The following is a 27,611-nucleotide window of genomic DNA, read 5'->3' on the forward strand; positions in this document are numbered from 1 at the left end:
GCACCAGGCACCAACAACTGAAGCAAGTGTTTCATCATCATTATTGGAACACAGCACAGCTCAGCCATTGCATTTAGCGGCTATTGAGAATGGAGCAGACCTTTTGCACTGGCCTCCCTGGCCACAGAGGGATTCCAGGATGCTGTAGCTTCTGGTACTTTGAATGCAAGAAGGATTCCGCAGGCTAATGTCACTGAGTCTGACAGGCAGCTCTTCCTAATACAAAGCTAACATTTCCCCTAATTCGGCTCCACTGCATTTCTACTCATGCACCTGCCATGTAAAGCTTTGAATAATCCTTTTCATTCCTTGGCGTTTACATCTAGAGACTCATCATTGCGGCATTTTCTTGCTAAGCTATGCAGACATAGACACAGCTCTTAATCTTTCCCACCTAAATCACCTCCTCCTCATTGAATTCATTGTTGTCCCCGCTTACAATTCCCTCCCATTGCTTTGTCTCTGATGCTTGCAGTGAGTGCGGGTGTGTGTGTGTGCAAGAAACAAAGGAGGCAAACCAACAAAAATGAACCAACAACAACAGTTTTCTTCTTCTCATGGGCACACTACACCTCTTCTTCTAATCTGCTTTCTGGAAAAACCACACCGACTCTTAAGTTTTCAATATGTCCATACCATTGGTGCCACTAGCTGGCAAAGACTGCAGAGCCATCAATGGTCTAAGCCATTATAAGGCAGTCTTGTTCTCTGTGCTATAGTTCTGGCTGCAATTCCATCAACAGCAGCCAATTATGTGGAACAAGAGCGAGGAAACGCACACTGTAACGATGTCAAAATGTCGGGTTAACTGGACTAGACATTGCAGAGGGAAGCGGGGAGCTCCACACAGGCTTCCCATTTCCAGCAAGAGCTCCTTGTTCCTTGCAAAGGGAAATAATCTTGACTTCATTGACTTCAATGGGATTTACCGTATTTTTTCCTCTATAAGACTCACTTTTTCCCTCCTAAAAAGTAAGGGGAAGTGTGTGTGCGTCTTATGGAGCGAATGCAGGCTGCGCAGCTATCCCAGAAGCCAGAACAGCAAGAGGGATTGCTGCTTTCACTGCGCAGCGATCCCTCTTGCTGTTCTGGCTTCTGAGATTCAGAATATTTTTTTCTTGTCTTCCTCCTCCAAAAACTAGGTGCGCCTTGTGGTCTGGTGTGTCTTATAGAGCGAAAAATACGGGTAAGCAGTTGAGGTGTCGCCACCATTCTCTGCATACTTCTGTCAGAGGAGGTACCATGAGTTGAGTAAACATGCATATGACTATGCTGTATGCGTAGGATTGCAGCCTCAATCTAGAGGGGTAATAAACCTTTAATTCTAAGATAAACTGGTTGAGGAGGCGCAGTGTCTATTTCTGCATACTTAATGGTACTGATTCAGTACTGAATTTGTTCCGAAGATGCAACTGTACCAATTTGACAGGTCAAATGATATCTACCTTGGATTCCCTCCTCCCACACACATCTAATGATCTTGCTGATGCACAACTCAATGTTTTATTTGATCAGTGTGCAACAGCCCAAGGACTAAACACCTCGCCCTCCTCACCCAGCTCCCCTACTGTACTTGACCTTCGACACTCTTCACAATCCACAAACCCCGATCCTGGCTACCAAGGGCCCTGCTCTGCATTCTCCTCAAATGCTTTTTCCTGGCTGGAATGCCTAATCTTAAACTGGGATAATTCATCTGGTTTGCCTTGATGGAGGATAAAAGATGTGAGTGCTGGGTAGTGGGTGAGCGTATGTAGAAACATCTGGCTTTTAGTGTTTCAAGGCAAAAGAGTGCCACCTGTTGCTCCACCCATTTTTGCCTCTGGTCCCGCCCACCACTGGCACGAAGTCCTTGGAAGGTTGCCCCGTGATGAAATGCCATCCCTGAGACTGAAAGGACCCATGCATGTAGCACTAGGTCAACCTTGTAAATAAGTCCATTCAATCCCGCAGAAATTCCTACTAGCCTGCTTAGTGCTGTCAAAGGAACACAGAAGGGCTCCTGTACCCACTGCAATTTCTACACTGAGTGTGGAGAAGAGGGGCTTTCCCCTCCTTTGGCAACCCACTTGTTTTTTATGCAGGGCACAGAGGGGAGGCTAGGCTCTCTACTCACCCTCTGCCGACCCTCCATGCAATTCCTTGTTGCCAGCAGTGAGTGCTTAAATACAAGGTCGCATTCGATGCACATTTGTAGTACTTTTTAAAAAAAGAAATGAATAATCCCTAAGTGGTACATAAATACAAATTAAGTGTAGGTTCCTAAAATTCTCAAGTGGGTTCTGTCAGCTGCCAAGGAGGGAATCAGCTTGCTTATACCACTCACAGTGTCCTAAGGAGTACACCTCTCACCTAGCATAGGAACAAATGTTCCTCTTTTGGCTGACAAAACGTCGCAAAGAATGGTTGAGCATCACAAGAGAAAGCTTTCTTCCCTGTGACGTCTGTCCATGTATTTCCAATTGCGTCAGAGTTATTGGCGTGTGCCAACCATATCCTTCTCAAGGAATGAAGGAAAAATAGGAAACAGACTTATACTGAGTAGAAGCACTGGTTGGTCCAGCTCACAACTGTCTACACTAATAGGGGAGGCTCCTGCCATGGCTGCATACCGTCCAGCTTTTCTGGAGCCAAAACTGGGACACACACCTTCTGGGATGAGCTCTCAGGTGAGTCACATGACGTGTGCCGCAGTTTTTTCAGTGTGAGATCTCACACGGTGCCCAAAAATGAACGTTTTTGGGCGCCACACAGCCTGAAAATGTGCTTTTGGGAGGAAGTCAAGTGCTTTAAATGTTTGGTGTGGTTGTATTCAGCTTAAACTCTGCCCAAGGCCTGGTCTGAAAGCATGGTAGTTGCTAGTCCTACCTGGAAATGCCAGGAACTGGTTGTGTTCATATTTCCTGTTCAGGCATATAATGCCTGAATAGGCTTATCTTGGGGTAAACCCAATGTTGTGGACTTGGCTCAGGTTTACATGCGGTTGTTAGGTGGCTTTAGGCACCTAATAACTCTCTCAGCTACCCCACCTACAATGTGCAAATAACAATGTGATACTACCCAGGGCTGTCATAAAGGAGTTATGGGAAACCTTTGGCCCACCAATTTTGGCTGAACTATAACTCCCATCAGTCCCAGCAGGCATGACAAATAGCTATGGATGATGGGACCTGTGGTTCAGCAACCGTTGGCAGGCCAACCATTTCCCACGCCGATTATAAATGTGTGAATTGCTTTGAATCCTTTAAAATGCTTTTTATTTCTAGAGAGGGATGTTTCTTCAAGCCCCCTGACCAAGCGGCACGGCAGAACAATATGTTTTGTTCTGCTGTTGCCATGTCATTTCCAACAAGTTGGATGGCTGTTTGCTGTACAGTATTTAACTCCAGTTGCCATCCTGTGTGGGTTTGCTGCAAACTCCACTTGTTCTATTGTGAAAGAAGAAAGTATCCTCCTTCAGTTTCTGAGAGAGCCAACAGGAAATAATGATCACTGTGTGAACGGAATGTGTGTGGATGCTCAGATGTAGCAAGGAGCAGTGCAGAGCAGCAAGAGGAGCCTTTTTCCTTTTCAGAAAGGACATAGTGTGTGTTTGGTTGTACATGGTAATATTGATTCTATTCATGCTTTTAAAAAAAGCCCAAGAGGTGCTATGATATCAAACACATGACATGGCATGAATTTGCATTGGGTCCTGTAGTAGTACTGTACTGTTATGTGAAATCTGTAGTTCTTCCAGAAGGTTTGGAAATTGTCACTCACTTATCAACATCAGCAAGATTGTCTATGTTTAAATAAAAGTAATAGTAGTAGCAGTAGTAGATCCATCTTCTGTATCAGAATGTCTGAGAATTTGGGACAAAGAGTGTTTGGGTGGGTTGACAGATAATGGCATCATTTAGATAACACACCAAACCAGGGTTCGGTGTAATATGAATGAGCACAGCTCTTTGGGAAGTCCTCCTTCCTTTGCCTTCCTCCAGCAAGGAGGATTTTTAGGCCTTTTCTCTTTGTCTTATTTAACAATAGCACCCCATTTTGTGTAAGCACACATCATGGTTTAATACAAACCATGATTAGTTTCAACAAGTCAGCCTAATAATCCATGGTTAGAAATTGGCTTGTCTGGAAACTAATTTGTCTCAAATTTCAGCCTTCTGGTTTGGACAATACGGGAAGCCACCATTGACTAAAACCAAAAGCAAATGCTTCCGTTTAATAAAACCAGGAAAAAAATGTATTTTGTTTATGCTACGCATGATGGGGATAAAATCCCAGAGCCCATGCAAGTAGGAGTGATTCCGCAGACCGCAGCTCACTCCTCCGCTTTGACCCTGACTCTCCCCCTGAACAAACCCTCCTGCCTCACACTGAGGATGCTATAACTATGCATTTTGCAGAGATTCCAGAGGGTCACTCCAGCCTGGTTTGTTGGGGTTCGTAGTTAATAAGCCTGGTCATTCTCCTAGTTGGAAACCATCCTTCAAGGAATCAGTGGTCCCCAGCATCCTGCCTGAAGCAGTCACAGGCCAATAAAATTTGCTGGTGGACAAAGCACAGCAAGCTCCCTGCCTTAAGTACAAAAGCTGCAAACAGCAGGGTGTTACTGCCATTGTAGATAGCTGGGGGTGGGGGGGGGAGGTGCACCTGTTCTTTTAACTGTGACTGGCAGGTGAGATCTCACTCTCCTGTTTTGCAAAGAAGTGATCGCTAAGCATTTCATTTTACCTTCACAGCCAGGGAACAAAGAGGCAGGGAATTTTATCCTCCCACTCTGCCCTTTTATACAGAGGTATTTCCTTCCTTCCCTTAATACTGAAAGCGATGTGAGAAATGTAACCCTTCTATACAATCGCAAGCTGGAAGCTGGGGCAGGGGGGGGGGGGAATAGCCAGGAGGCTCTACAGGATATCTCTTGAAACACAGGCCTAGTTTCAACTGCAAACAGTTGATTCATGTGTGGCAGATGTCTGGCTCGAAGGGCAATCCAGCCAGATGGGTGGGGTATAAATAATAAAATGGTTATTCTTATTCTTATTCTTAATTCTTACTCAAGAGGGGGCAATGGCATTCATGAAAGGCAGAAGAATGTCTACCCTTCTGCTTAGACTGCCCTTAAACCTTAGGCTGCTAAAAGATTGTCCTAACACATGCAGGGAATCAAGAACTCTGCTTCTTCCTTTTGCACCTGCTGTTGGAGGTCTATACTCTGTTGGACTAGAGCCACTGGCAGGGAACCAGGAGCTCCCGTGTTAACATGTGAGAAGGTACCCAAGGTGGTCAGATAGATGGAGGGAAAGATGGCTCTGCAAAACTGCAGTCCTGTAAATGTCACACACTTTGGGTTCTGGCATGCATCCCCTGACAGGTTACAGCCAAGTGAAGGTAGCACTCAGCAAAGAGAAGTCCTCCCACTACTGAACCAGACATACCTTTTCTCTGACATACTGAGTAAGTTCCAAGTTCTCTGGGCTCACTTTAGAACAGGTCTATCACTAGGGGGTTTGCACTGGTAAGTGGGGCGCAGGCTTTATCTCAACGGGAACTAATGGGATTATCTCTCTTGAGTGTTTGCTATCAGAACTTTGAGAAGTGAACCCTCTCCCTGGATAAAGTGTGAGTGGATGAAGATGAGTCTAGCTGAAAAGCTGAGAGCATCTTGGATGCCTCTGTCTGAAAACCTGAAGTGAGGTAACAGATCTGCTGGTGGGAGTGCACATGCTGCTAACTTGCATTTTTGCTATACTTGTGTGGTAGTGAAATAAACAAAATGTAACATAACCACAGTAAGTGTTCACAGCTTTCTCCTCCAAAGCAAGCCAACTCTGCCTCTGGAACTTCTCACTGTTTGGGGAAGTAGAGCGTGCAGAACACAATGAACTTTTTTGGGGGGGTATTGTTATTGTTGGTTATTATGGTATGCATTTTTTGTGTTTTTATACTGTAAACCTCTTTTTGATCTTCACATGAAGGGTGGTTTAAAAATGTAATAAGTAATTGCATACATAAATAACACTATGTGTCCTGTTTCTAACCTTAAGCACCAATACCGTCCTAAGTAGACATCATTGTCTCTTGGGAACATCAGAAACAATCTGAGACAAGCTGGTGCTTAACAAATATGAATTTATTTGTTTTATTTTTTCTTTTATTGCAAAAAATCTATTTATTTGTGACAACCTATCTCAGAAACATGGACCCACACCAGAGGAGAAAAAGTCCCATTACACTAGCAGCAGTCCTTCCATGAGTGCAATTATTTAGTTGAATACCACCCCCAGTCCGCATGTATGTCTACCCAAGGTACATGTGGGAGAGAAGTATATGGAGTCTCTACATCACTGTCTGCAGAATACTTTGAGCTCATCAGCCCCATATAAGGGATCTGGAAAGAGCCAGAACCAGACAGTTATAAACCTTTCCCTTGCTTTTACCCATCTCCTGTCATATGGACTGAAATGCTAAATGAATGTCTCCTTCTTCCTCAAAGCAACCTCTCCTTCTGTTTGTGCTATTGCAATCTGTCACTATGAAATGAGAGAAAAGAAGGAGCAGCAGTTAGTGTGGAGGAGACGGCCAGAACAGATCCAGCTCTTCTTAAAACTGAAAAGGTACAAAGGGAAATTAGGAGACACTCAGTAAAATGGTTTGACCAAACTGTGGGAGGCAGTGGAAGACAGAAGTGCCTGGTGTGCTCTGGTTCATGGGGTCACGAAGAGTCGGACACGACTATACGACTAAACAACAACAAAGTAAAATGGAACACGAATTTAAGAAAGGAGGAGGTACAATAACTCTGGAGACTAAAGCTACAATCCTACGCACACTTCCCTAGGAGTAATGGGACTCAATGGGGCTTACTTCTCAGTAGGCATGTACAGACTAGCAGCTGTTCAGCACAAACCTCACATACACAAAAGTAAGTCCTACCCTGTTCAATGTGGCGTATTCCCATATAAGTGGATATAGATGCAGCCTTAGTGGTCCAACTAGAATAGATCTGGCCGTCACATTGGGCCCCAGAATCCACACCAGACTGATGCAGAATGGATTATATTTGGTGATAATAATATGTTGTTATGGGTTTGATTTGCTTACCTTTTCAGGGCCAACTCCATACATTACATCTCTAGGTATTGTAAGCAATGCCTACAAACACAATGCCACACAAGCATACTGATCAAGGACCTTCGTATGACTGCTTCTCCCTCCTAATGTTGTTGTTGTGATTATTAATTTTTGCCCTCCTCTTCACTGCTGCGCACACAAGCAGTTTACAACACATAGGTATAAAGCATGATACAAAAGCTCTCTGAAATTAAAATGGGATGGTTTTAAATGACTAGATTTGAAGCTTTCAGTAAAACCAACATCTGAGACATTTTCATTTTCTTATTTTGATTCAGAATATGTATGCAGCATCTGGGCAACATTATGAGAAAGGTTGCCTGGATAAAATTTGACCCTGAAAGCATGCTCTCAGTAGCAACCTTGGTTTACCTCTGTGTGAAACAGCCCTAAAATATATAGAAAAGCTGTTGGGTGGATACTGAAAACTATTTCCAACATGGTTGCCAGGATACAGAAATCCACGTGACCAGGTTTTCTGTAGCATCTATCTACTTGTGGAGCAAGTTTTAGCACACAACCCACTATCATGCATCTGTGCTAAGAGCTCACATGCAGAGAAATTGCAAGGGAAGAGATCTGTGGAGGAACTTTCCTTTGCATTCCTTAGCATTCATGTCTACTCAGTCTGGCATCCTCTCCAGGCATTGGTACAGGTTTCAGGGCAGCTTCATTTATACCTATTCCTATTCAGCTGGAGTTGCACCTACAGTTAAACTACAGCAACAATCAGGCATTGGCAAACTTAGTTGTGTTAAATATCCCGAAGGAAAAGGAAGAGGAAGCTGTTCGATTTTCCCCCACCATTTCCAGTGCAGAGTCCTGTCAGTGGCTATAGCACAGAAGAATTCTTCCTTCCTCATCCTCAGGAAAGAAAGGTACCCATACGCAGCACAAAAATGTGGTTTGTATTAGTCTGGAACCATTCATGCTCATCCTTAACATGCTGCTTTCAGTCTAGATTTATTGCATAGATCCTGCCATCCAGACAGGTGGGTGTGCTTACTTGGCATGTGTTTGTGATCTTGTGATCTTGATATATGCCTACCCACAATGTCACTGGGCAGGTGTGGATACACACACACACCCCATTGCTGGGACCGCCTGCATCTGTTTTCAGATGGGCAAATACAAAATCAATCCGCTATGAGCTTTTATTTTTGGAATGAATCCAGCTTGTCAAGAAGCATTTTCCAAGGGCAAAACAAAAAGTGCAACACAGCTAGGTAGGAAAACCAAGTGCTTGGTCGCTCTTCATTCCAGAATGATGCATGTATAAAGCCTGTCTTAAGTAAAAGAGATGTGGAGGGTAAGCTTCTAGGGAATATTGTTTGTAAAGTCCAGAGCCATGCTTTTGTGCAGGAGCATCCAGGGGACTTCTCACACACCTACTGTTCATGCCTCTGGGCGGGGGGAGTACTTCTAGGGAACCCATCTATTTCAGTTTCTCTCAGTTTCCCATTTCTCCAATCTTAAAATACATTTCTGCATCAGTTTTTGATTTTTTAAAAAAGCGTTACATCCCCATGAGAATTTGTCAGCATTTTTTGTTGTTGATTTCTCCTAATACACACAGTTTTGCAAGTAACTTTCAACATTTTTGTGTTATCTTCACTAATATATTCACTTTCCCCTGATAAAACACATTTTTGTAGGCATTTTTTTTGGTTGGGGAACTGCACTGCAAAATTTGGAAGAATAGCTGTGTTAAGCCCAAATACTGTACTGGGAAATAAGAACCAGATTGATTTTTTCGCCCTCGCATCCCAAAGTGCTTCCTGCATCTTTGGGGAATCATGACTTTAAGATAGATACCTCTTCCCCTATCTGTTGTGTGCTATAGTAATGCCTCCCCCCCCCTTTTTTTTTTTTACAACATAGACAAGGCACCACTTTTCTGATCTCTTCTGTTCTCTTCTCTTTTTGCAATTCCACATACAGGGTTCGGCAACCTAGCAATTATTCAATCACTCTTCTTTGCAATTGTTCCCATTTAAGTTTCTCTATTTTGACTAAAACCAGATTCTAAATGAGGCCAGAGCTTCTTTGTATAGTGGTATTTAATATATTCTTATTCCCTACTTGAATTGCCACCTTAAGAGTTATAAAATGGCTTATTTTGCTTTAGGGTCTACGTACAGCATATGGCAAGCTGAAACACCCTTCCTTACAGGTACCTGCCCACATCCACCTGCTCAGATAAACACCTGGCACAGTGCTGGCAGTAAACACACTTGCACTTGTGTATAAATACTCCTCCCAGCGTTTCTGCAATGACACACTGTGCCGCAAAGTTGTGCTCACACATATCTATGCAATAAAAAATGCACAACAACAATTTGAGCAGAATCATTCAATCCAGTTCATACATCGCTTGATTATGCAACAGAATTTCTACAGTTCTCCCACACCTGGCTCACACACTGCATCCATAATGTATGCTTTGATCATACAGGTAAGCACAGATCAAGTACTTCTTGAGGAGGTGTTGATGTGGAAAGCACCCAGTGTGATCCAAGCTGAGGCTACTCTTCTGATGCTGATGAGTGCGACGTGGAAGTGGCCTCATGGCACCAACCATGTTGCCAAGCAGGGTTAGAAACTGGGGTAGAAAAGCTAGGAGCCAAATGGCTCCTGGGACCTGGGTTCTGGGCGCCAAAACAGAATGTCTAGTCGCCACTGGCGGGCGGAGTGTCAGCAACACTTTTTATTTATTATTTTGATAAGCAATTCACATAAGAGACATATTGTTAATATCACATTTTTATCAGAAATTGTAGATACGTGTTTAATTTGATGTTTATAATAAAAAATATTTGTACCTTACTTCAGTTTCCAAAGTACTCTACTCTTTATTGTTAAACTCCTTAACATACTGTTTATCCTTAACATCTACGTCGAGGTTTCAAAGCACATACATTTCAGTAATGCTTGAGTGTCAGCCAGGCACAAAAAATGGCACCCAGACTTTTTGAAGTACTCGCAAATGGAGAATCTTTAGGTGCAAAATGCACCTGGCGCCCTGCTAATTTCGAACCATGTTGCCAAGATACTATATTAATTGGGCCTAAGACACACACACACACACACACACACACACACACACACACACACACACACACTACAGTCTTTCCTACATCCAATGTCAGTCTCTAACATCAATTGAGACCAGCTACTTGAATGAACTACCGTACTCTTCATACCACACAGGGACTGTGAGCAGGATTTGCTAGCGATGACATGTTGTAATTAACCCTAAACCCTTCAGATAAGGCAGAAAAGAAATAAAAACAAAGTAAATGATGAACCCCCTTTCTCAGAAGACTCACCAAATCCCAGCCCAAACATCTGAAATCATTGGAAGGCATGGCCACATTCACTGCAAAATATGTTTGTGTTCGCATACGCATATTCACAAGTACCTATGGATGATAGTTCCCTCTTGCTACCAGTCCCTGGACGCGTTAAGAATTTTTAAAAAAACAGATTAAAATCCATACATTAAAAAAAAACCAATCCAAACACAAACTGCAGAAGGAAATGGGAAAGGGAGTTTCTAAGTACAGCATGTCACCATGTCCTTTGGCAGGATCTGCACTGGGGGTGGGAGGCGGGAAGAGGCAGGGGGAATCCCTCTTTATTCAAACAAAAGCTGGTGTCACCGTGAAGCATGGCAGGGCAGCAGGGAACCTTCTGCTTATGAATATGTAAAGCTACTGATTTCTGGGTACTGCACATGTCGCTTGAAACAATGGTCTCCGCGTTTGATGGCAAATGAATAATGGAAATATGTGGGGGAGTTTAGTTTTTAAACTAGTCGGCTAATTGAAAAGCCTCCTTTGTTCCTTTACTCAAAACACCCTTTTGACCTGAAAGAAAGGCAAATCCTGCATTTTCCACCTCTCTCCCACTACTTTACTTATCTAAAGCAACACACCTAACCACTCGCTTTCGGCCTTCCTCTCAGCACATCTCTGTCTATGCAGCAACCTATTCACCAGGATGCCTGTTGAAGGTCCAGCACCTCAAAAATAATATTCTAGAGCTGCCCAGAAAGGTGCAAAAAAGAGCAGCCAAAATGATCAAGGAGCTGCAGCAACTCCCAGAATGGTTGCAACATTTGGGGGCTTTTCAGTTTAGGAAGAAACTTTACGAAAAAGAAACTTTATTAATTTTTAAAATAAAGACAAAATGCAAACAACATTGAATATACAGATACAAATGTGTGGGGGGGGGGAGAAGTAGAAAAGGAAAAATAATACCCTACATTAATTCATGTGATGCATCTTTTATAATCACAATCCAAGGCATCGAGAAAAAGATGTGTTGGGGTATAAAATTATGTATATTATGGAGACAGTGGACAGAGCACCTTTCCCCCCGCCCTCTTTCCTAATGCTGAAATCCAGGCTCATTCAATGAAGCTGAATGGTGGGAGAATCAGGAGAAAAGGAAGTACTGTACTTCTTGACATCAATCAGCTAGATAGTTCAGTTAGTTAGATAGTGGTGCTGATATACTAAGGTTGTAGGTTTGCTCCCCATATGAAACAGCTGCATATTCCTGCACTGCAGGGGGTTAGATTAAATCAGGGGTCTGCAACCTTTAAGACAAAAAGAGCCACTTGGACCCGTTTCCGAAGGGGAAAAAACCTGGGAGATGCAAAACCATTGCGACATTTAAAGCATGCGCGCCGCTGCCCTCCGATCTGACAGCGGGCGGGAAGGTGACGTCGGGACGGTGTGTGACTAACGCACGCACCGCCCCCATGCGACGTCACAGCCAGTACAGCGCCCGCCACAGTGGGGAGTGTCGGGGCGCACAATGTGCCTCCTCCCCTTGCTAGTATCCGCCCCGGAGCCACGGCAAAGGTGTAAAAGAGCCACATGCGGCTCCGGAGCCGCGGGTTGCAGACCCCTGGATTAAATGATCCTCAGCACATAGCTGCACATAGCTAGAATGCACTGCCACAAGACATGGTGCTAGCCACCAATTTAGGTGGCTTCAACATGAGCTTAGAAAAACTTGTGGGTGATAAGATGACCAATGGCTGCTCGTCATGATATACTAATCCCAGGATCAGAAGCAGCATGCCTTTGAACACCAGTCACTGAGGAACATGAATGGGAGAACACCATTGCATTCACGTTCTGCTTTTATGGACTTTCCATAAGCATTTGGTTAGCCATGGTGGGAAGCAGAACAGTGTACCAGATGAGTCTTCTGGTCTGATTCAGCACAAATTTTCATGCATTCATATATGCAAATGTCTTGACCAGTTGAAAGAGGATTGCTCTGAAGAACAGCAGGGTACTGTACAGGATCAGTGAGCAGAATATTCTTATTTTTGTACCCTGCCTTATGCAGGGTTCTGTGGGTGAAATAGGTGTGCCAGGCTATGCTTAAGACAGCACACGCTATGCATTATAAGGTAGAGTCCATTCCACTGCCTGTCAGATTGCAGCGAGGGAGAGGGTGCTTTGCAGTCTAATTGTGCTGTTAATGGGGCAAGTAAAAAGCAAGGATTTCTTGCTTTCAGGCTTCCCATAGGCACCTGGTTGGCCACTGTGAGAACAGGATGCTGGACTAGATGAGCCATTGGCATGAACTAGCAGGACTTTTTCTTACACTGTAATCAGCTACCTTTGAAGCTTGCAATTTACTTGGCTGACTGCTGGACCCTAATGAGAGGAAAGCTGCAGCTGGTGAACCTGGCCTGCATCCCACTCTCTCCCTGACAGCCAAAGTGCCTCTAATGATGCTGTCCCCTTACCTAGTTTCCCAGGTAGCATGCAGAGGCACAGCAATAGCGTAGTAGCGGCCTTGGAGCAGGCTATCCAGGAATATTGTCCTGCCGACTTTAAAAGGATTGCCATGCGTCAATAGCTATTTATCCAAGGTCATTTGCAAAGTACACTTAAGGCTTGATTCAGACAGTGTTTAGCAGTGTATTTTTCTGCTATGCAAATGAACCACAGCAAACTTCAGGTTCTTATTTCCCACCACCTCCCTCCCTCACACAGAGAAGGAGATTGGGAACATCCAGTTACAAGTTTAAACTAATCATAGTTCATTGAAATAGGAAACTGTAGTTTGTAAACTATGAGTAGTGAAAGCAAGTCTGTATCTGAAACCTAAACCTGTTCTGGGTCGGTCCCCCCCAAAACCCAAAGAGTATATTTAGGAGGTGCATGAGACGAGGAGATGGAGGGGGAAAGTCCAGTTGCATGAGCCAACTCTGTTCCATGCATGCAACAACTTAGTTCAATCCCAGCCCAGTTAGATCCTGGCAATTCTCACTAATCCTGAAGCAAAGTTCTTAACCCGAGGTAATATTTCTGGGTTAGCTTAGTCTGTAACCTGAAGCATATGTAACCCGAGGTACCACTGTAATTATATTTTAAACTACAGTTCCTTGAGTTTGGACATCACCGATAACTGGGGAAATATTTGTTTTCTGCAAATATAATTTCCTGCAGCAATTTTCTAATCCAGTGCATGAAACAGGAGTTGAACGGGAAGTCAAGGCTCACCATGCCTTGTTCACATAGTGAGAAACCATGGTTGCCTGTTTCATCTGAATTGCACCTAAGGCAGCAATCTGAAACAAACTTGCTTGGGGCTAAGCCCCGTTGAGCACAGCAGAATTTGCTCTTGAGTAAATGCACAGAGGACTGTAGATGTTTCTTGCTATAAGGATGTACTCCTGTGAGTCTGAGAAAAGGAAAAGGGGGGGGGATTTTAAAAATAACAGGGGATAGATTAAGGTGGAGAGGAAAGAAATAATGTAACTCAATCTGTGCTTCCTGAAAGATCTGGAGACTGCTGTGTTTCCTTCCCTTGCCTGCTGCCAACTTGCATTCACATGGAGCATCGAAGCACTCAGTCCAGGAGGGCGCACCCTTCAGAAGAATCACACCATCTGCTCTCAGTAGCAGCAAGTTATCTAAGTCCTGCGCCATAACATTTTGGAAGAAGTTGAGTTAGAAATGAAAAGGACTCGATATGCCAGAGTCTACACACAATATTTTATCAGCCAATAATACTAATAAACCTGTGAAATACAGTGGTGCCTTGCAAGACGAAAAGAATCCGTTCCGCGATTCTCTTCGTCTAGCGGTTTTTTCGTCTTGCGAAGCAACCCCAATCGCGGCTAAGCGGATTAGCGCTATTAGCGGTTTAGCGGCTATTAAAGGCTTAGCGGCTTGGCTGCTAAAAGGCTATTAGGGGCTTAGCGACTTAGAAAAAGGGGGGGAAGCGGGGGGGGAATGGCGAGACTTGCAAGACATTTTCGTCTTGCGAAGCAAGCCCATAGGGAAATTCGTCTTGCGAAGCGCATCACAAATGGAAAACCCTTTCGTCTAGCGGGTTTTCCGTCTTGCGAGGCATTCGTCTTGCGGGGCACCACTGTATGTCGGGAGTGAATGTATCTGCAGGATGTGCAATGCCCAGGTCTAAGTGGCTCCTTCAGCCTTCCAGGTCACCAGAACAACCCGGACAAGTGAATCTCTTATGAGTCTAGTGCACCTTGTGGCTGGATATGATGAATGTGATACATCATGCAGCAGACACCTGCATCTGTTTTGCATGCAGAAGGTCCCAGTTCAATCCCCGGCATCTCCAGGTACAGCAGGGAACGTTCCCACTCTGAAACCCTGCAGAGCTGCCGCCAGCCAGTGTAGACAATACTGAGTCAGATAGATCAATGGTCTGATTTTTATGTCAATGACCACATACCCCATGACAGCAGTGAATACACCAACCTCCTCTCTCCCCCTCTCTGCCACCCCTCCACCACCCACATACACTCTTTCTCCTCTTCTTCTGCCACGCCCTCATCCTTTCCAGAAATCTAAACTAATTGCCAGCAGAGGTTTCTCCCTCTTCCAGTGCTCCATCATGCCTGCATTTTTCTCACTTCATTCTCAACATAATCCTGTGTGGCAGTCGGTTTAAGTCTAAGAGTGAGCAACTGGACCAAGGTCACTCAGTGAAGTTCATGGATTTGAACACAGGTCTCTTTGGTTGCAGTCTAACATACTTGTCCACTTCACCCCACTGGTTGAAGCTACTTGGGAGGTGGGAGGACCAGGTCGGTCTCTCCAGCAGACTGCAATGAACCAAGGCTGGAAGATCTGCAATGCTGTGGTTTCTGGGGATTGTGTTACACTGGCAGGGCTGTGTGTGGGAAGCCTGCAAAGTACTGTTCTATTTTGGGGGCCTGAAAGTAGCTCCTTTATTTCATTCTTTTTTACCTTTTGGAGAGATGAATAATGGTGTCATGAAGAAACAAAGGGAAAGCTTTGCCCATTTCCAGGCTTCTTATTCACACTAATTAAGTACTAGCAGCTCTGCTGAAGGGAACGCCCCCACTTTGAATTTTCAGAAAACAAAGTCAAAATGAATCCCAAAAGAAGCAGCAGCACACAGGCACCAGCCACTCCTTCCCCATTAACGCTGCCTCTTCATGTGCAATGGGCAGAACTCAAGATGCTTCTCTTTTGACAGAGAGAAGCCCGGTCACTTTTTGGCAGCTGAGGTCTGCTATGCATGGTGCAGCTCACCTGTGGAGGTGCCCTCGCATTGGCCATCCACAAGGGTGTCACTATCATGTACTGAGTCGTGAGCTACCTTGCCACATAGATCAGGGATTTTCCCCATGCCACTACAAATAGCTCCCTGGCCCCAATAGATCTGAAATCCAGCTGCACACCAGTGTTTCACTGTGGAGCGGCATCCTCTGTAGTGAAGAAATTTAAAATTCAAAATGGCTTCCATGGGGCAGCCGTGAGATGTAAATGAGTCATCTGATAATCTCGTAAAGTGATATGTAACAGTTGACCAAAAAAATGACATCCCTATACAGTCTCTCCAAAATGATTGACATGGTGTTCATCTAGGCCTGCTCCGAGTTTGAGTGGGGCCTGGGCAAAGGACCCTCCAGTAGGTCCCCTTCTCTTAAGAGAGGCCCTGGCAGATTTCATGGCAATGATGGTTGCCAGAATCAGTGCTTCAAGCAATGTCAGCCATCTGACACCGTTTAAATTCCCCACAGTTCCCCAGAGCAACACTATGGCAGGGGCATTGTGGGAAATAAAAAATGGCAGCTAGACTCAGTTGCTGGTCTGCTTAGAGCACTCTGACAAGGGGGGCAGAATGAAAGGGAGTCTAGGAAAGGTTTCAGTGGTGGCGCCTGTCAAGCTCCAGTTTGGGCACCTAGCTATTACGTTGTATTTACTGAGAGGACAGCCTGTTGCTGTGATGGAGGAACTCCTACTCCTTCCTTTCTGAAGCTCTTTTTATTCCTAGGGCACTTTGATGACCTACCATTGGTTCCTTTTCAGATGTATCACAGGATTATAGGAAGGTGCCTTCTACGGAATCCGACCATTGGTCCATTTAGCTCAGTGTTGTCTTCACTAACTACTAGCAGCCTCTCTCCAGGGTTTCAGGCAGGAGTCTCTCTCTCAGCCCTACCTGCAGATGCCAGGGATTGAACCTGGGATATTCTGCATGCAAAGCCATCCCACTAAGCCACTGCCCTTCCCCATCTTTCCGCATCTCCCTACTTTCTCCCTTTAAAACATGTATAGAAAGGATTTATGTGCTTTCATTTTGTTGTATGTCATACCAGCGGGCCTGGTGTAAACTGCATTGCATTTCACTGTTTTAATCAAAACAGCACAAGACAATTAAAATCATTAGTTTAATTTGGAGTGGTGGTAGCCATCTCCCAGCTATTTGCTTGACTTCCCCCAACCCAGTGTAATGTATTTCTTTGGTAACGATGCTAAATCTAATTTTACTTTCAGAGTCATGGGCATGCCCTTATGCCCATGTCATGTTCCATTGATATTCATTTATGTGTGGTAACTAAGGCCACCATATTTCAAAAAGTGAACCTCTGGACACAGAAGTTGCTGGAAGTTTTTGAGCTATTTTTAAGGAAATTTGCCAAAATCTACACTTGCGTCATGACACTTACATATGGCAACCCTAGTGGTGACCCTTCTGTCGTTGCTTTAATCTAGTAGTATCTTGGTGATGATGAAATTTCTAGGCAGCCCTGAGAATGTTTCCAGGTACACCAGAAAGATCTGTTGCCCCAGGACTATAACAAGTACAGGCAGCTAGATGTTTTGGCAAATTATCCTCCCGTGCATTGCCACAGAGGAAACCAGAAGTGGGAAATGGGACAAAATCTCTGCAGAGGAACATGCCACAGATATTTTGAAGCATAAGTTCCATCACACTAGGCTGAAACATAAATATTGCAGCATTATATAAATGTCAGGTTTATATCATGACTGGCTGGCAACCATATACAGTAAATAGGATGTCAGAAAACCCCTCAGTATGTTTCTCTGATTGTTCAGGTGGGAGTTGAGGAACTTGTGAAAATTATTGGGAGGAAAATAATTGACGGTGCCTTGGGCCAGTCCTTCCATTTGCAAGAAGGAAAGTTTAAAAGCTGCATTTGAGTGACAGCTGCGCACATACAGGCTCCTCTTGTTTGCTTGCACACTTGCTGCTCCTACTCACTGCCTTATAAAGTGTATTGGCACCTCGGGTATGAAATGCATTATATAAAGCTCAATTCAGTTTCATATGCTCTACATTGAATGCCATCCAGTTATGAAACACAATGCAGTTCCTCCCAGCTTAGAGCTCCAACCAATAAATCTTCCATAGCTGGAAGGCTTTTGTCCTCTGACTCTCAAACTCCCCCCAAGTTGCATTTAGAGGCATTTCCTTTCTGACACGCAGCCTGCCTGATATTGACAGAAAACATCAAACTAAGCTGCCACAAGAAATGGGTATTGATGGAGTGCTGCTGGGATAACTCCCAAGAGAAATGACTAGCAGCTTAAGCCTGCGGCTCTCAAGTATGCAGAGGTGGAAATCATGAATCTAAACTCCTGGGAATGGCAATGAAAAAGCCAACTTACGGACTGCTATGCTGTCATTTATATAGCTCTATAGGGAGTATAGGGCATAACAGTAGTGATACACGCCACCCCAGTTTCTACGAGCAGTGCGAGATTCCTGGGGCTCCAGGCGCTTACCCAGGGTTTGTGCTTTCTTTTGAGAATAAGGCACAGCGGAGACTATGTAGCAGTCGAGATCCCGATGCAGATCTTTATTTCCCCCTTGTTCCTGATGCAGATCTTCACTCCTCTTTTTTCTCTGGAGGGGAGGGGGATGCCATTTTGTGGTTCACCTCAAGTGCCAAAATGTATTGGACCTGGCCAGATTCCGAGCACCCTTAACAGACCACAATACCCAGGATTCTTTGGATGGGATGTGTTTAAATGTACAGTCGTACCTTGGTTCTCGAAAGGAATCTGTTCCGGAAGTCCGTTCGACTTCCGAAAACGTTCAAAAACCAAGGTGCGGCTTCCAATTGGCTGCAGGAGCTTCCTGCACTGAATCAGAATCCGCGGAAGCAGCGTCGGACGTTCAGGTTTCAAAGAACGTTTGCAAACCAGAACACTCACTTCTGGGTTTGCGGTGTTTGGGAGCCAAAACGTACAAGTACCAAAGAGTTCGACAACCAAGGTACCACTGTAATTTAAATGTATTGCACGCATACAATGCAAAAGGAATTAAGCCTACAGTCCTCTCTAAACATTCCAAAAGAAGAAGAAAAGTTTCGCCAAATGCTAATAACAAGTATCGTAATATGCAGCATTTGTAAAGCACTTCCAAGTGTTGAAAGAGCACCACGTGCATTATCATGTTGTAACCTTCACGACAACAACGTAAGGTGAAGGAGTGTTATTATCCCCATATAGGTACACTGAAGCTTAGAGAGAATGCCTTGCTAAGGCCACCAAGAAACAGCTGAATGGGCAGCTTCCTGATTCATAGCACAAAAGGAATAAAAGTCACAAGACTGTTGAATGGTGAGTGGATTGAGGAGTGAAACAGCTGTTTTGCTAGCTGAGCAAGTGGAGAGTCCCTGAATTCAGTGCTGACAAATACATACTTGTGCTATTCCCTGAAAACAATCAAGTTAACGTTATAGAGTCTTCTGTTAATTTTTCTGATCCAGGTAGAGTGATATGTGTGAAGTGGAAGCCACTGGAATGCTATACTTGATTTTAAACAGAAATAGCATTGGATTCCATTTGGAGGTGGGGGGGTGCTTCGTGACCCATACCTCCATTGGCTTTGTCCTGCCCTTGTATGCTACCAAGACAAGATAGGCCCATTGTACTGGGAACCCATCAGCCTTGAACGCTTTGCGTGGAAACTGTGTATATAACCACAAATGCTTTATGCAAAATCTTTCATTTGCCTTTTCAGAAGCATGAGCTTTTGAAGTGGGACAGGGTGGATTCTGCAACATAACAGGAATGCAATAATAATACACTAGTGGGGGACATATACTGGACCAACCACACATAATTCTGCTTTATTGGTTGTTGCAATGCTTCCTCAATTTTGTCATCTAAGAGAAGCACTCTCACGCCGCTATAACACAACAAAAGCAGGACACACACCTCAAAAAACAACAACCCTGAAACATTTCTGGTATGAAAAATTACAGGATCTTAGCAGGAAGTTATGAGACATGCACTGGTTGGAAATGAAGCATTATGTCTGCCCTGAAACTTTTGCAAATGCAAACAGTGTTGAAAGTGAGATCTCGTATAAATGCCCCAATACCATCATGAGCATAAATAATCATAAATGCACAATAAAAATGACACCTGGGCATGCCGAAAGTCTCTCTGCTCAAACCCATTCACAAGGATAAAAGGGAAAACCCAGCAATATAAACCATTGGATGTTTATTTCTCTATCCTGCTTTTGATATGTGTTTGTCAAGTGTCAATCCTGGATAGACTGAGCAACCTATTGGCCTGAATGCCCAAGCCATTGAATTCGGAGATTTCTTTCTAATATTACTGTGCCTTTCATCTCCACTCAGTTTGTTGAGAAAGAGAGATTTTTTATGTTAGAAATGTAAAATATACAGCCATCCCAAGAAAACAGGTATGAGATTAGTTAGAAATGATATCACTCCATCATCCTGGTTTTTTGTTGTTGTTGTTGTTAATTCCCCCCCCCCCCCATTCATCTCTTCATATTGGCCTATGTCGCCAACTAGTCCTGTAACCAAATGCATGTACTCTGTGCTTCTGAAACTCAATCCAGAAAATCCAGAAAAAATGCATGATTTGGGGAGGATGAAAGTCATACGCAAAGTAAATTCTTAGAAATAACATCTGGAACCAACAATGGTGAGGTCCAAATCCAGAGCGTTTCCACTGAAGGCCTGGAGCTATCCCCACATTGGTGAGAAATAGTTCCACACATTTGCATGGTTCCTGATCAAAGATGGCATATTTTGATGTTGAGAACACAAATTCACATAATTATGTCAAAAACTATGTGAGAGGAAGCTCTGTGTAACAGACTGTCATGGCTTTGTTGGTACAGGTTGATGGGGTTTTAAGATCAAAAAAGGCCACTGTAGGCTTGCTAACCTTGCTTCATAACACAGACTGATAATGTTCCTTTGGTAATTATCACTTTGTCAAGCCCACTCATTTTTCCCCCTGAAGAGAGCTAGAGAGAGTAGTAAATGCAAATTAAAAGGAAAGGCAGAACAAAGGGAGAGTTTATTAGGGTTTCCATTTTCCTTACTATCCATTGATGTAAAACAAGCTTCAACAGAAGAAAAATAAAATAAAATCTATAACATACGGCTTTTTAAACCTTTGATCAAGCAATGATATTAGCACTATTCAGTGAAGTAATATTCCTCTTTTTGCCTATGCATACATTCTGCTCCTGACATGTATAGTTATTATAAGGAACACTTCACAAAATCACCTTAAGCAGGAGCAGACACCTGTAATAGGCTTATTATCCCCTGGCTTGCCTCTCATTAGTTCATTGACTGGAGATACGAGAGAAAGCTCTATAGTCTACAGCAGTTTTGCAAGTAAACAAGCAATAACTGTGGTTACCAAATGAAAACGATTCCTCAGCATTAACTCAATGCTAAACAGCCAAAGGTAGGTGCAGTACACTATGATATGAGTAGTTCTGGCATATTTTAGAATGAGACCATTTCTGTCTACCTGAACTCCAGTTTAGATTAGATGATTTGGAATGGGTTCTATAATCAGCATATGTACAAAGACACCTAAGACACGGCTAAGGACGTCCCTGGCCACCCTTGGCCTCCAGCACATGCCTAAAGGTCTCAGTGCATTAGAAGTCTCAGTTATATCATGCACCCTCAATGAATTGGAGAACTGTTGGAACAGGCACAGACCTGAAATAGTAGTGGGCGGCAACTCCTCAACTTGTTACAAGAGCATCTAATATTTCCAATAGGAGCCAGTCCGTCTGGTCTAGCTAGGGTGGCCACTTACCTATCACTAAAAAAGAGGAAATGCATCACCAAAACAGAAGAGACAGATTTGCATGAAATTTGCATGTGCTAATATATACACATTTTTCACGTAATATACCACCAGATACAGTGGTGGTGGCGGCGGCAGCAGCAGATTACCAGAGGGGCTGGGTACTGGCCACCTTCCTCCTTCCTGCACTGCTGCTCCTGACAGCCCAACTTGTCACCCTTAACGGTGGTGGCAGAAGCAGCAGAGCCCCAAGTGGGCTGAGGAGGACGAAGCTGGCCAGCAGCGGTGCCAGTTAGCCTACAGGTGTGGATCCTGGAGGCAGGGGCCCCAGGAGTGGCAGGCGAAGGAGCCTGTGGATTGGGGCGGGGGGCGGGAGCTGCTGCAGCCTGTTCTGGCTGTCCCTCCATGACTCATCTCAGCTGCCCATCCACCGCCTTTCATCATACTGTGATTCGCAGTGCCACCTTTCTGTGGCTAAGCAAACTGCAGCATGACAGCACTCTTACATTTTTATTATATAATATACAAATTTAGAAATAGGTGCTACAGTTCAAATAGAAATACAATACATCCAGTTGGGAAGACTGACCAGGTGACCTGTGTGTCTGCTAAAACTACTGTCCAGCTGCCAACTGTTGATGAACAACTTTCAGGCCCCTGCTGCTTCCCCTTCTTATGGCTCCTTATCTTTAGACTGGACTTGTCTGTACACCTTACAAACAGAGGGCTCCTTCAAATAGAGTACTGTCAGAGTGGGTGTTCAGTTAGAATACAGTCTTCTGCAAATCAGAGTGCCAAAATTGAAATTTGGGGATCTAATTCCATATGAACTTATTTGGGGCATTGGTCCATCTTGCCCAGCATATTCTCTTACAAGCAGTGGCTCCAACAGCCTCAATAAGCCGTCTTTCCCAGTCCTGCAACATGAGATCCTTCCCACCAGAGATGCAGGAAACCGAACACGGGGCTTTCTGAGCACAGAGCGTGTCCTCTAACCATTGAACTACGAGCCCCACCACCTGGGTGCAAATGGCATTTCCTTTTCCCAGTTATCCTTCAGAGTAACCTATTGTACTCCTACAGGTAAAAACTATGACAAGCATGCTTTCTTCAACTTGCACTAAGCATACAAGGCATTGTTTGCACCACTGTTAACTCAGAGTCTCAAATTATGCTTCTCTCACAGGTACAGGGCCCCCAGGTTGTCTCTGCCCTCTGAAGCAAACTCTGCAACTCTTACAGCTGACCTGCCTGCCCTCCACACCCTCTGGTGATCTCTGTCACAGAAACCCCAGAGACCCGGCCTCAGACGGTTTGTCACCCAGCTTCCTCTGACTTCCTCAGTTGCCTTTTGCAGTTCATTGCACACAATCTGGTTCCCTCTCTTTGGCTCCTCTGTCACCTAATTGGCTGGCTGCTGTCCCTGGACTACGCTCTGTGACACAGCTTAAGCCCAGGGCACTGCATCTTTGGCCGAGGAATCTCTTGCAGAAGGATGTTTAGCAATATCTCTCTCCCTGCTTTTCTTCCCCCTAAAGACTGAGGGAAATCTGCTCCATTGCTGCTGAACACTTGCCTGTGCAGAGGTTTATAACCACCACATTAATTAATCTGTTATGACCTTTTTAAAATATGAGGTTAATGCTGATTGACTGTGTCTTTTCTAGAGTCAATGCCACACCACTTTAATAGGTTTAAAAGGAAGGTGGTATTTTGAATCCCCTTGACAGCAGGCATGTTTGGGGGAATACATATTAATTAACTGACTAAATAAGTCCTTCCAGATTCCCTCTCTCTGCATGGGGAGTGCAAGGAGCCTGCAGGACGCACAGCCCGTCCCTCTTCTCCAGGTCAGCACAGAGAGGTAAATGGAGAGGCTTATGACGCTCCCTTACACTGGGCCTTGTTTGGACAAAGCCTTAATGAGCTTTGTTGTTATTTTTATATTTATTACCTACCCTTCACTAGCAGGTCCTATGGGTGGTTATAAAAATTTAAAATTCCTATATTAAAAACATCTCAGGTGTCAAAGGCAAGGGCAAAAAAGTATACACGCAACTCCCGGTTTGCATACATTCAAAGATTGCATCGCTGCAACCAGAAATAGACAGAAAAGGGGGTGTCACAGGGTTGGGGGCAGGCTTACATGCCAATGTGGGGGGGGCGGTTTCAGGAATGCAACCCCTGTGCAAAATGCTTGTTGCCTGTATATTAATGAGCTTCATGCATCCATGTCAAACTGCTTTGAGGCTCCTTTTATCTGAATGAGCAAACAAGCCACATTTAACCCTAGCTTCCAGTCAGATCTGAACCAGAAAACTATGGTTAATAGCATCCAAACAAGCCAAAATATGAAGCTGGTTTCCAGATCTTGGCTTGTTTGGAAGCCATTAACCATAATTCTAATTCAGATGTAATGGGAAACCATGGTTGAATGTGACTTCCTGGGTTCTTTGCCCACTCAGACAAAAGGAGAAACAAAGGGGCTATGCGCAGGTGCAGAGGCATAATATTTTGAGTGTGGCTGCTGAATCAGCCTATCGATCAATATTATTCTATTACTCTGACTGGCAGGGGTCTTTCTCAACATGAGTTTGAACCTCAGACCTCCTGCATGCAAAGTATGATTGACAGATACAGAAACTGTGGTGGCAACTTCCTTCAAGTCCCATTAGGAAGCATGAGGGAAAACATCATGCTATGCAAATTTATGAGTCCTGTCCTGGGGATTGAATTAGGAAGGGCATGAGGGTGAGCCACCAGCAAGCATTTAGAGCTTGACCATTCAAAGGGTGGGTTTGAAGACAGGAGCTCTGACTGGCCCTGGAGCATGGCTTTTCTACTGGGAGGCAGGCAGATCAGGACATTAACCATCACCAAGGCTGAGATGGTTGACATTCTCCAAAGCCTCTGCTTACTGACACCCATCCAAGTGGTGATTTCACCATGTAATGCTACTCTGATGCGGCTTGTCTGTATGTTTGCTGTTTTATAAGACAATGTGCTCTTCAAAAATGCCTGGAGGAAAGATGACTTGCTTCTTGTGAGTGTTTTCATACACAAAACCTAAAGCAGCTCTTAAAGCAGGCTTTATGATTATGAATGTAAAACTTATATTCACCAGAATGCCTATTTGCATTGCAAATGCTGTCCCTCTGCTCTCTCTGCCACTTAGCAACAATAGCGAGACAGAGGCTCAAAAGTGATGTGCGAAAACACTCTTGATTTTACCTAGTTTAAAAGTAATTGGAGAAACCAATAAAAGTTGGATTTTAGCTACAAGAAGCAATAAGGGCTATTGATTGTAAAATTTTAGAGTTGTTTCACCACAGTAATAGAATCAATAGTTTTGCAAAGTTCCTGTAATTCAGAAACCCTGAACTGATTGTTATAACTGAAGAAAGAATCTCTTTGGGAACTGGGTGCTGGCTGCTCTTTCTTGTGTCTGTCTCTTGTGTTGACAGCACAAAATCCCAAACCTCAAAAGCCTTAAAGGGGCAGTGTGGCCACTAGTTACTGTGCACAGGCCAAAGCTATGAGTTTAAACCTAGCCTCAGAACAAGAAACTATCTGAGCCTCAGTTCTCCATCCATAGAATGGGAAAAGCAACCACCTAGTTGTGGGAAGGCTGGAAAACCAGCCACGTAGCATTCTTTGCAGTTCAAATGTTAGATCAGGGATTGTAAGGGATAGTAACCATATATATCGCTCTAGCAGTTCAAGAAGGCCATTCCCTCTGTCCTATTCTCATTCCATTTCTCCTCTTCACTGTGTGTCAGTTTCAAGGAGGTGGGAACGTACAATATCCAAAGGTGGGGTTTTTGCTTTAAATGTTGTCCTGTGGGCTGGGCCTAAGGGACTGAAAGAAGGGTGCAAAGGGGTTGTTGGAGATGGAGCAGCAGTGTTGATGTTTAGTATGGCTTTCAGTCACATGCAGGGTTTTGCATGTGACCACTCTAGTTCTACAGCTGGGCGGGGGGGGGGGGGATTACCTTCCTAGTTGCCAGCTGATCCTACACTAAACGGATGGATGAATGGGTAAAAGTAATGGTTCTAGCATGTATGAAGATGTGTGCCTAGACTTGCTCCTTTAAACATGTGCTTGTAGCAATTGTCACCACATCAGTTCCCAAAGCATGTAAAAATATATAGGCCATTCACTGCAGCACACAGGTCTGAGGAATCCCTTTCCAACATGTAGTAAGATCAGGCAGCACCTACCACGAGCTGAGAGCTTCTTGGTGTTTATGATCTTGGCAGCATATTCTTGTCCTGACAACACCTTCACACACCTCCTGACAATTGAGAAAGCACCTCTGTGGGAGAGAAGAAGAGAAGAGAGGGAGAAACCCCCAATACATGAGATGTTTGCCGAATAAAGTCATGTACCCCACATGCCTACATGTTTAAAAGTGGGAATGTTCAAAAGAAGAGCCAGGCTGGTGGAGGCAAAAGGCCCGTGCACAGTCTAGCATCCTGTTTCCCACAGTGGCCCTCTGGAAAGCCCACAAGCAAGACAAAAAGGTAACAGATGTGTCCTCTGATCCTGGAGGTAGTATAAAGCCATCATGATCAGTAGTCATTGATGCTCCTTTTTTATTAACGGCACATCAAAACCTAGAGCAGAGGTTTTCAAGCTTTTTGGGTCCACGGCTCCCTTGACCAACTACATTCTTTCTGTGGTACCCTTGTGGGGCTCAGGAGCCCAGTTAGGTCACCCCTTGTCTGCAGAGCTGGCAGCCCCTCACTCCTTTTTGCACACCTTCCCTTGTGGGGAAGCCTCCTCTTTTCTCCCCTCTCCTTGCAGCAGCTGCTGCCCCTGGTCTCTGAGCTGCACCCCACCCTGCCCCAAAGAGAGGTGCCTCCTCCCACTACCCCACTGGGGTAGCACCCCAGTGGCCAGCCCCAGAAGCACCATTCGCCCTGGGAGCTTGTTGCCAGGGCTACTACAACAAACAGCTGTGCAAGCCTTTGGGAGGCAGAGATGTGAGAGGGCATCAGAGGAGGGAGGGGAGGGAAGAGGGACAGATGCCAAGGTTGCCTGCAGCACCCCAACCATTATTCAAGGCACCCCAGCACACTGTTCTAGAGAATGGTCAGGTGTTTAGAAGGTAAGTTGCAGCAGTTCATCCTTTCCTTATGATAACCCCTAATCTTAACCCCTACCCCCTCCAATCCCCTTCACCAAAGCACTCTTCCCTTTTCTCTGGTCCCCACTTTCTCCCTCTTTGCCACAGCTGCCAAATCTTAGCTCTGCCTCTATCTTAAACACATTGCCAACCCCAAATGAGTGCCATTTCCTATCTCTCTGACACATTCTGAATGTGACAGGGGGGGGAAAGGGAAGAACTGGCTGTTTTACATATGTATCACATTAGTTTCATGACATTCATAGAATCATAGAATTGTAGAGCCCTCTGCAACCCTCTTTTGCCCAAGGTGGGGTTCAAACCCACAACCATGAAATTAAGAGTCTTATGCTCTACCAGCTGAGCTATCCCAAGCAGATTCCTACAGCAACCCTGTAGGGTAGTTTAGGGCAAAAATGAATGGCTTGCTCAAGGCCACCCATTCAACTTCACGGCTGTGTGGGGGATTTGATTTTGGGTTCCTCACATTCTGGCTCAATACTCTAAGGCTGACGTGGAAATTGCTAACTAGCTTGAGTAGAAACACTGGGGTGAGGTGAGGGGTGGGGATTTTCCTAACAGAGAGGTTCAATGTGTATTAGATCCACTTAGGGAAACTTTCCCATTCAAATGGCATTTGAAAGAAAAATCAGCAATGTGGATGTCATAAAGGAAAAAAAAATCCCCGTTATAAAAAGTGACAAATTGTCTCCTTCATTCAAGCATTTGGCATGTTTCGCCTTCCAATTTTTCACATTGTCTTCTCCCCCCTCCCCCTGAATAGTGACTTTTTCCATTGGTGGAAAGCATTAAGCACCTTCTGTCTTATCAAATGTCTCTTGGTACAAATGGCAGTCAGTGCCTGCCAATAATAATGCATTTTAATGAAGGAAAAGATTGACACCAATGCAGTTTTTGTGCAAAAGACCCAACTTGAATCTGATGTTGCTGAAATTTTAAAAACATGACC

The 27,611-nt window shown here is 44.4% G+C and overlaps 1 protein-coding gene across 3 annotated transcripts in view; it reads right to left on the reverse strand.

Moving 5' to 3' along the window:
• CAMK2A (calcium/calmodulin dependent protein kinase II alpha) overlaps window positions 1–27,611 on the reverse strand; it is a 108,502-nt gene that overhangs the window by 63,007 nt on the left and 17,884 nt on the right. For all 3 annotated transcript variants that reach the window (XR_003705248.2, XR_003705250.2, XM_077924613.1), the window contains exon 2: window positions 25,734–25,828. Coding sequence is in view for 1 of the 3 variants with exons in the window: in XM_077924613.1 (XP_077780739.1) it covers window positions 25,734–25,828 (95 nt within the window). In the remaining 2 variants the exon portion in view is untranslated. The remainder of the gene's footprint in view (window positions 1–25,733; window positions 25,829–27,611) is intronic.

Source organism: Podarcis muralis, chromosome 2 (genome assembly GCF_964188315.1).
Source record: "Podarcis muralis chromosome 2, rPodMur119.hap1.1, whole genome shotgun sequence".
In the NCBI taxonomy this organism is placed as follows: domain Eukaryota; kingdom Metazoa; phylum Chordata; class Lepidosauria; order Squamata; family Lacertidae; genus Podarcis; species Podarcis muralis.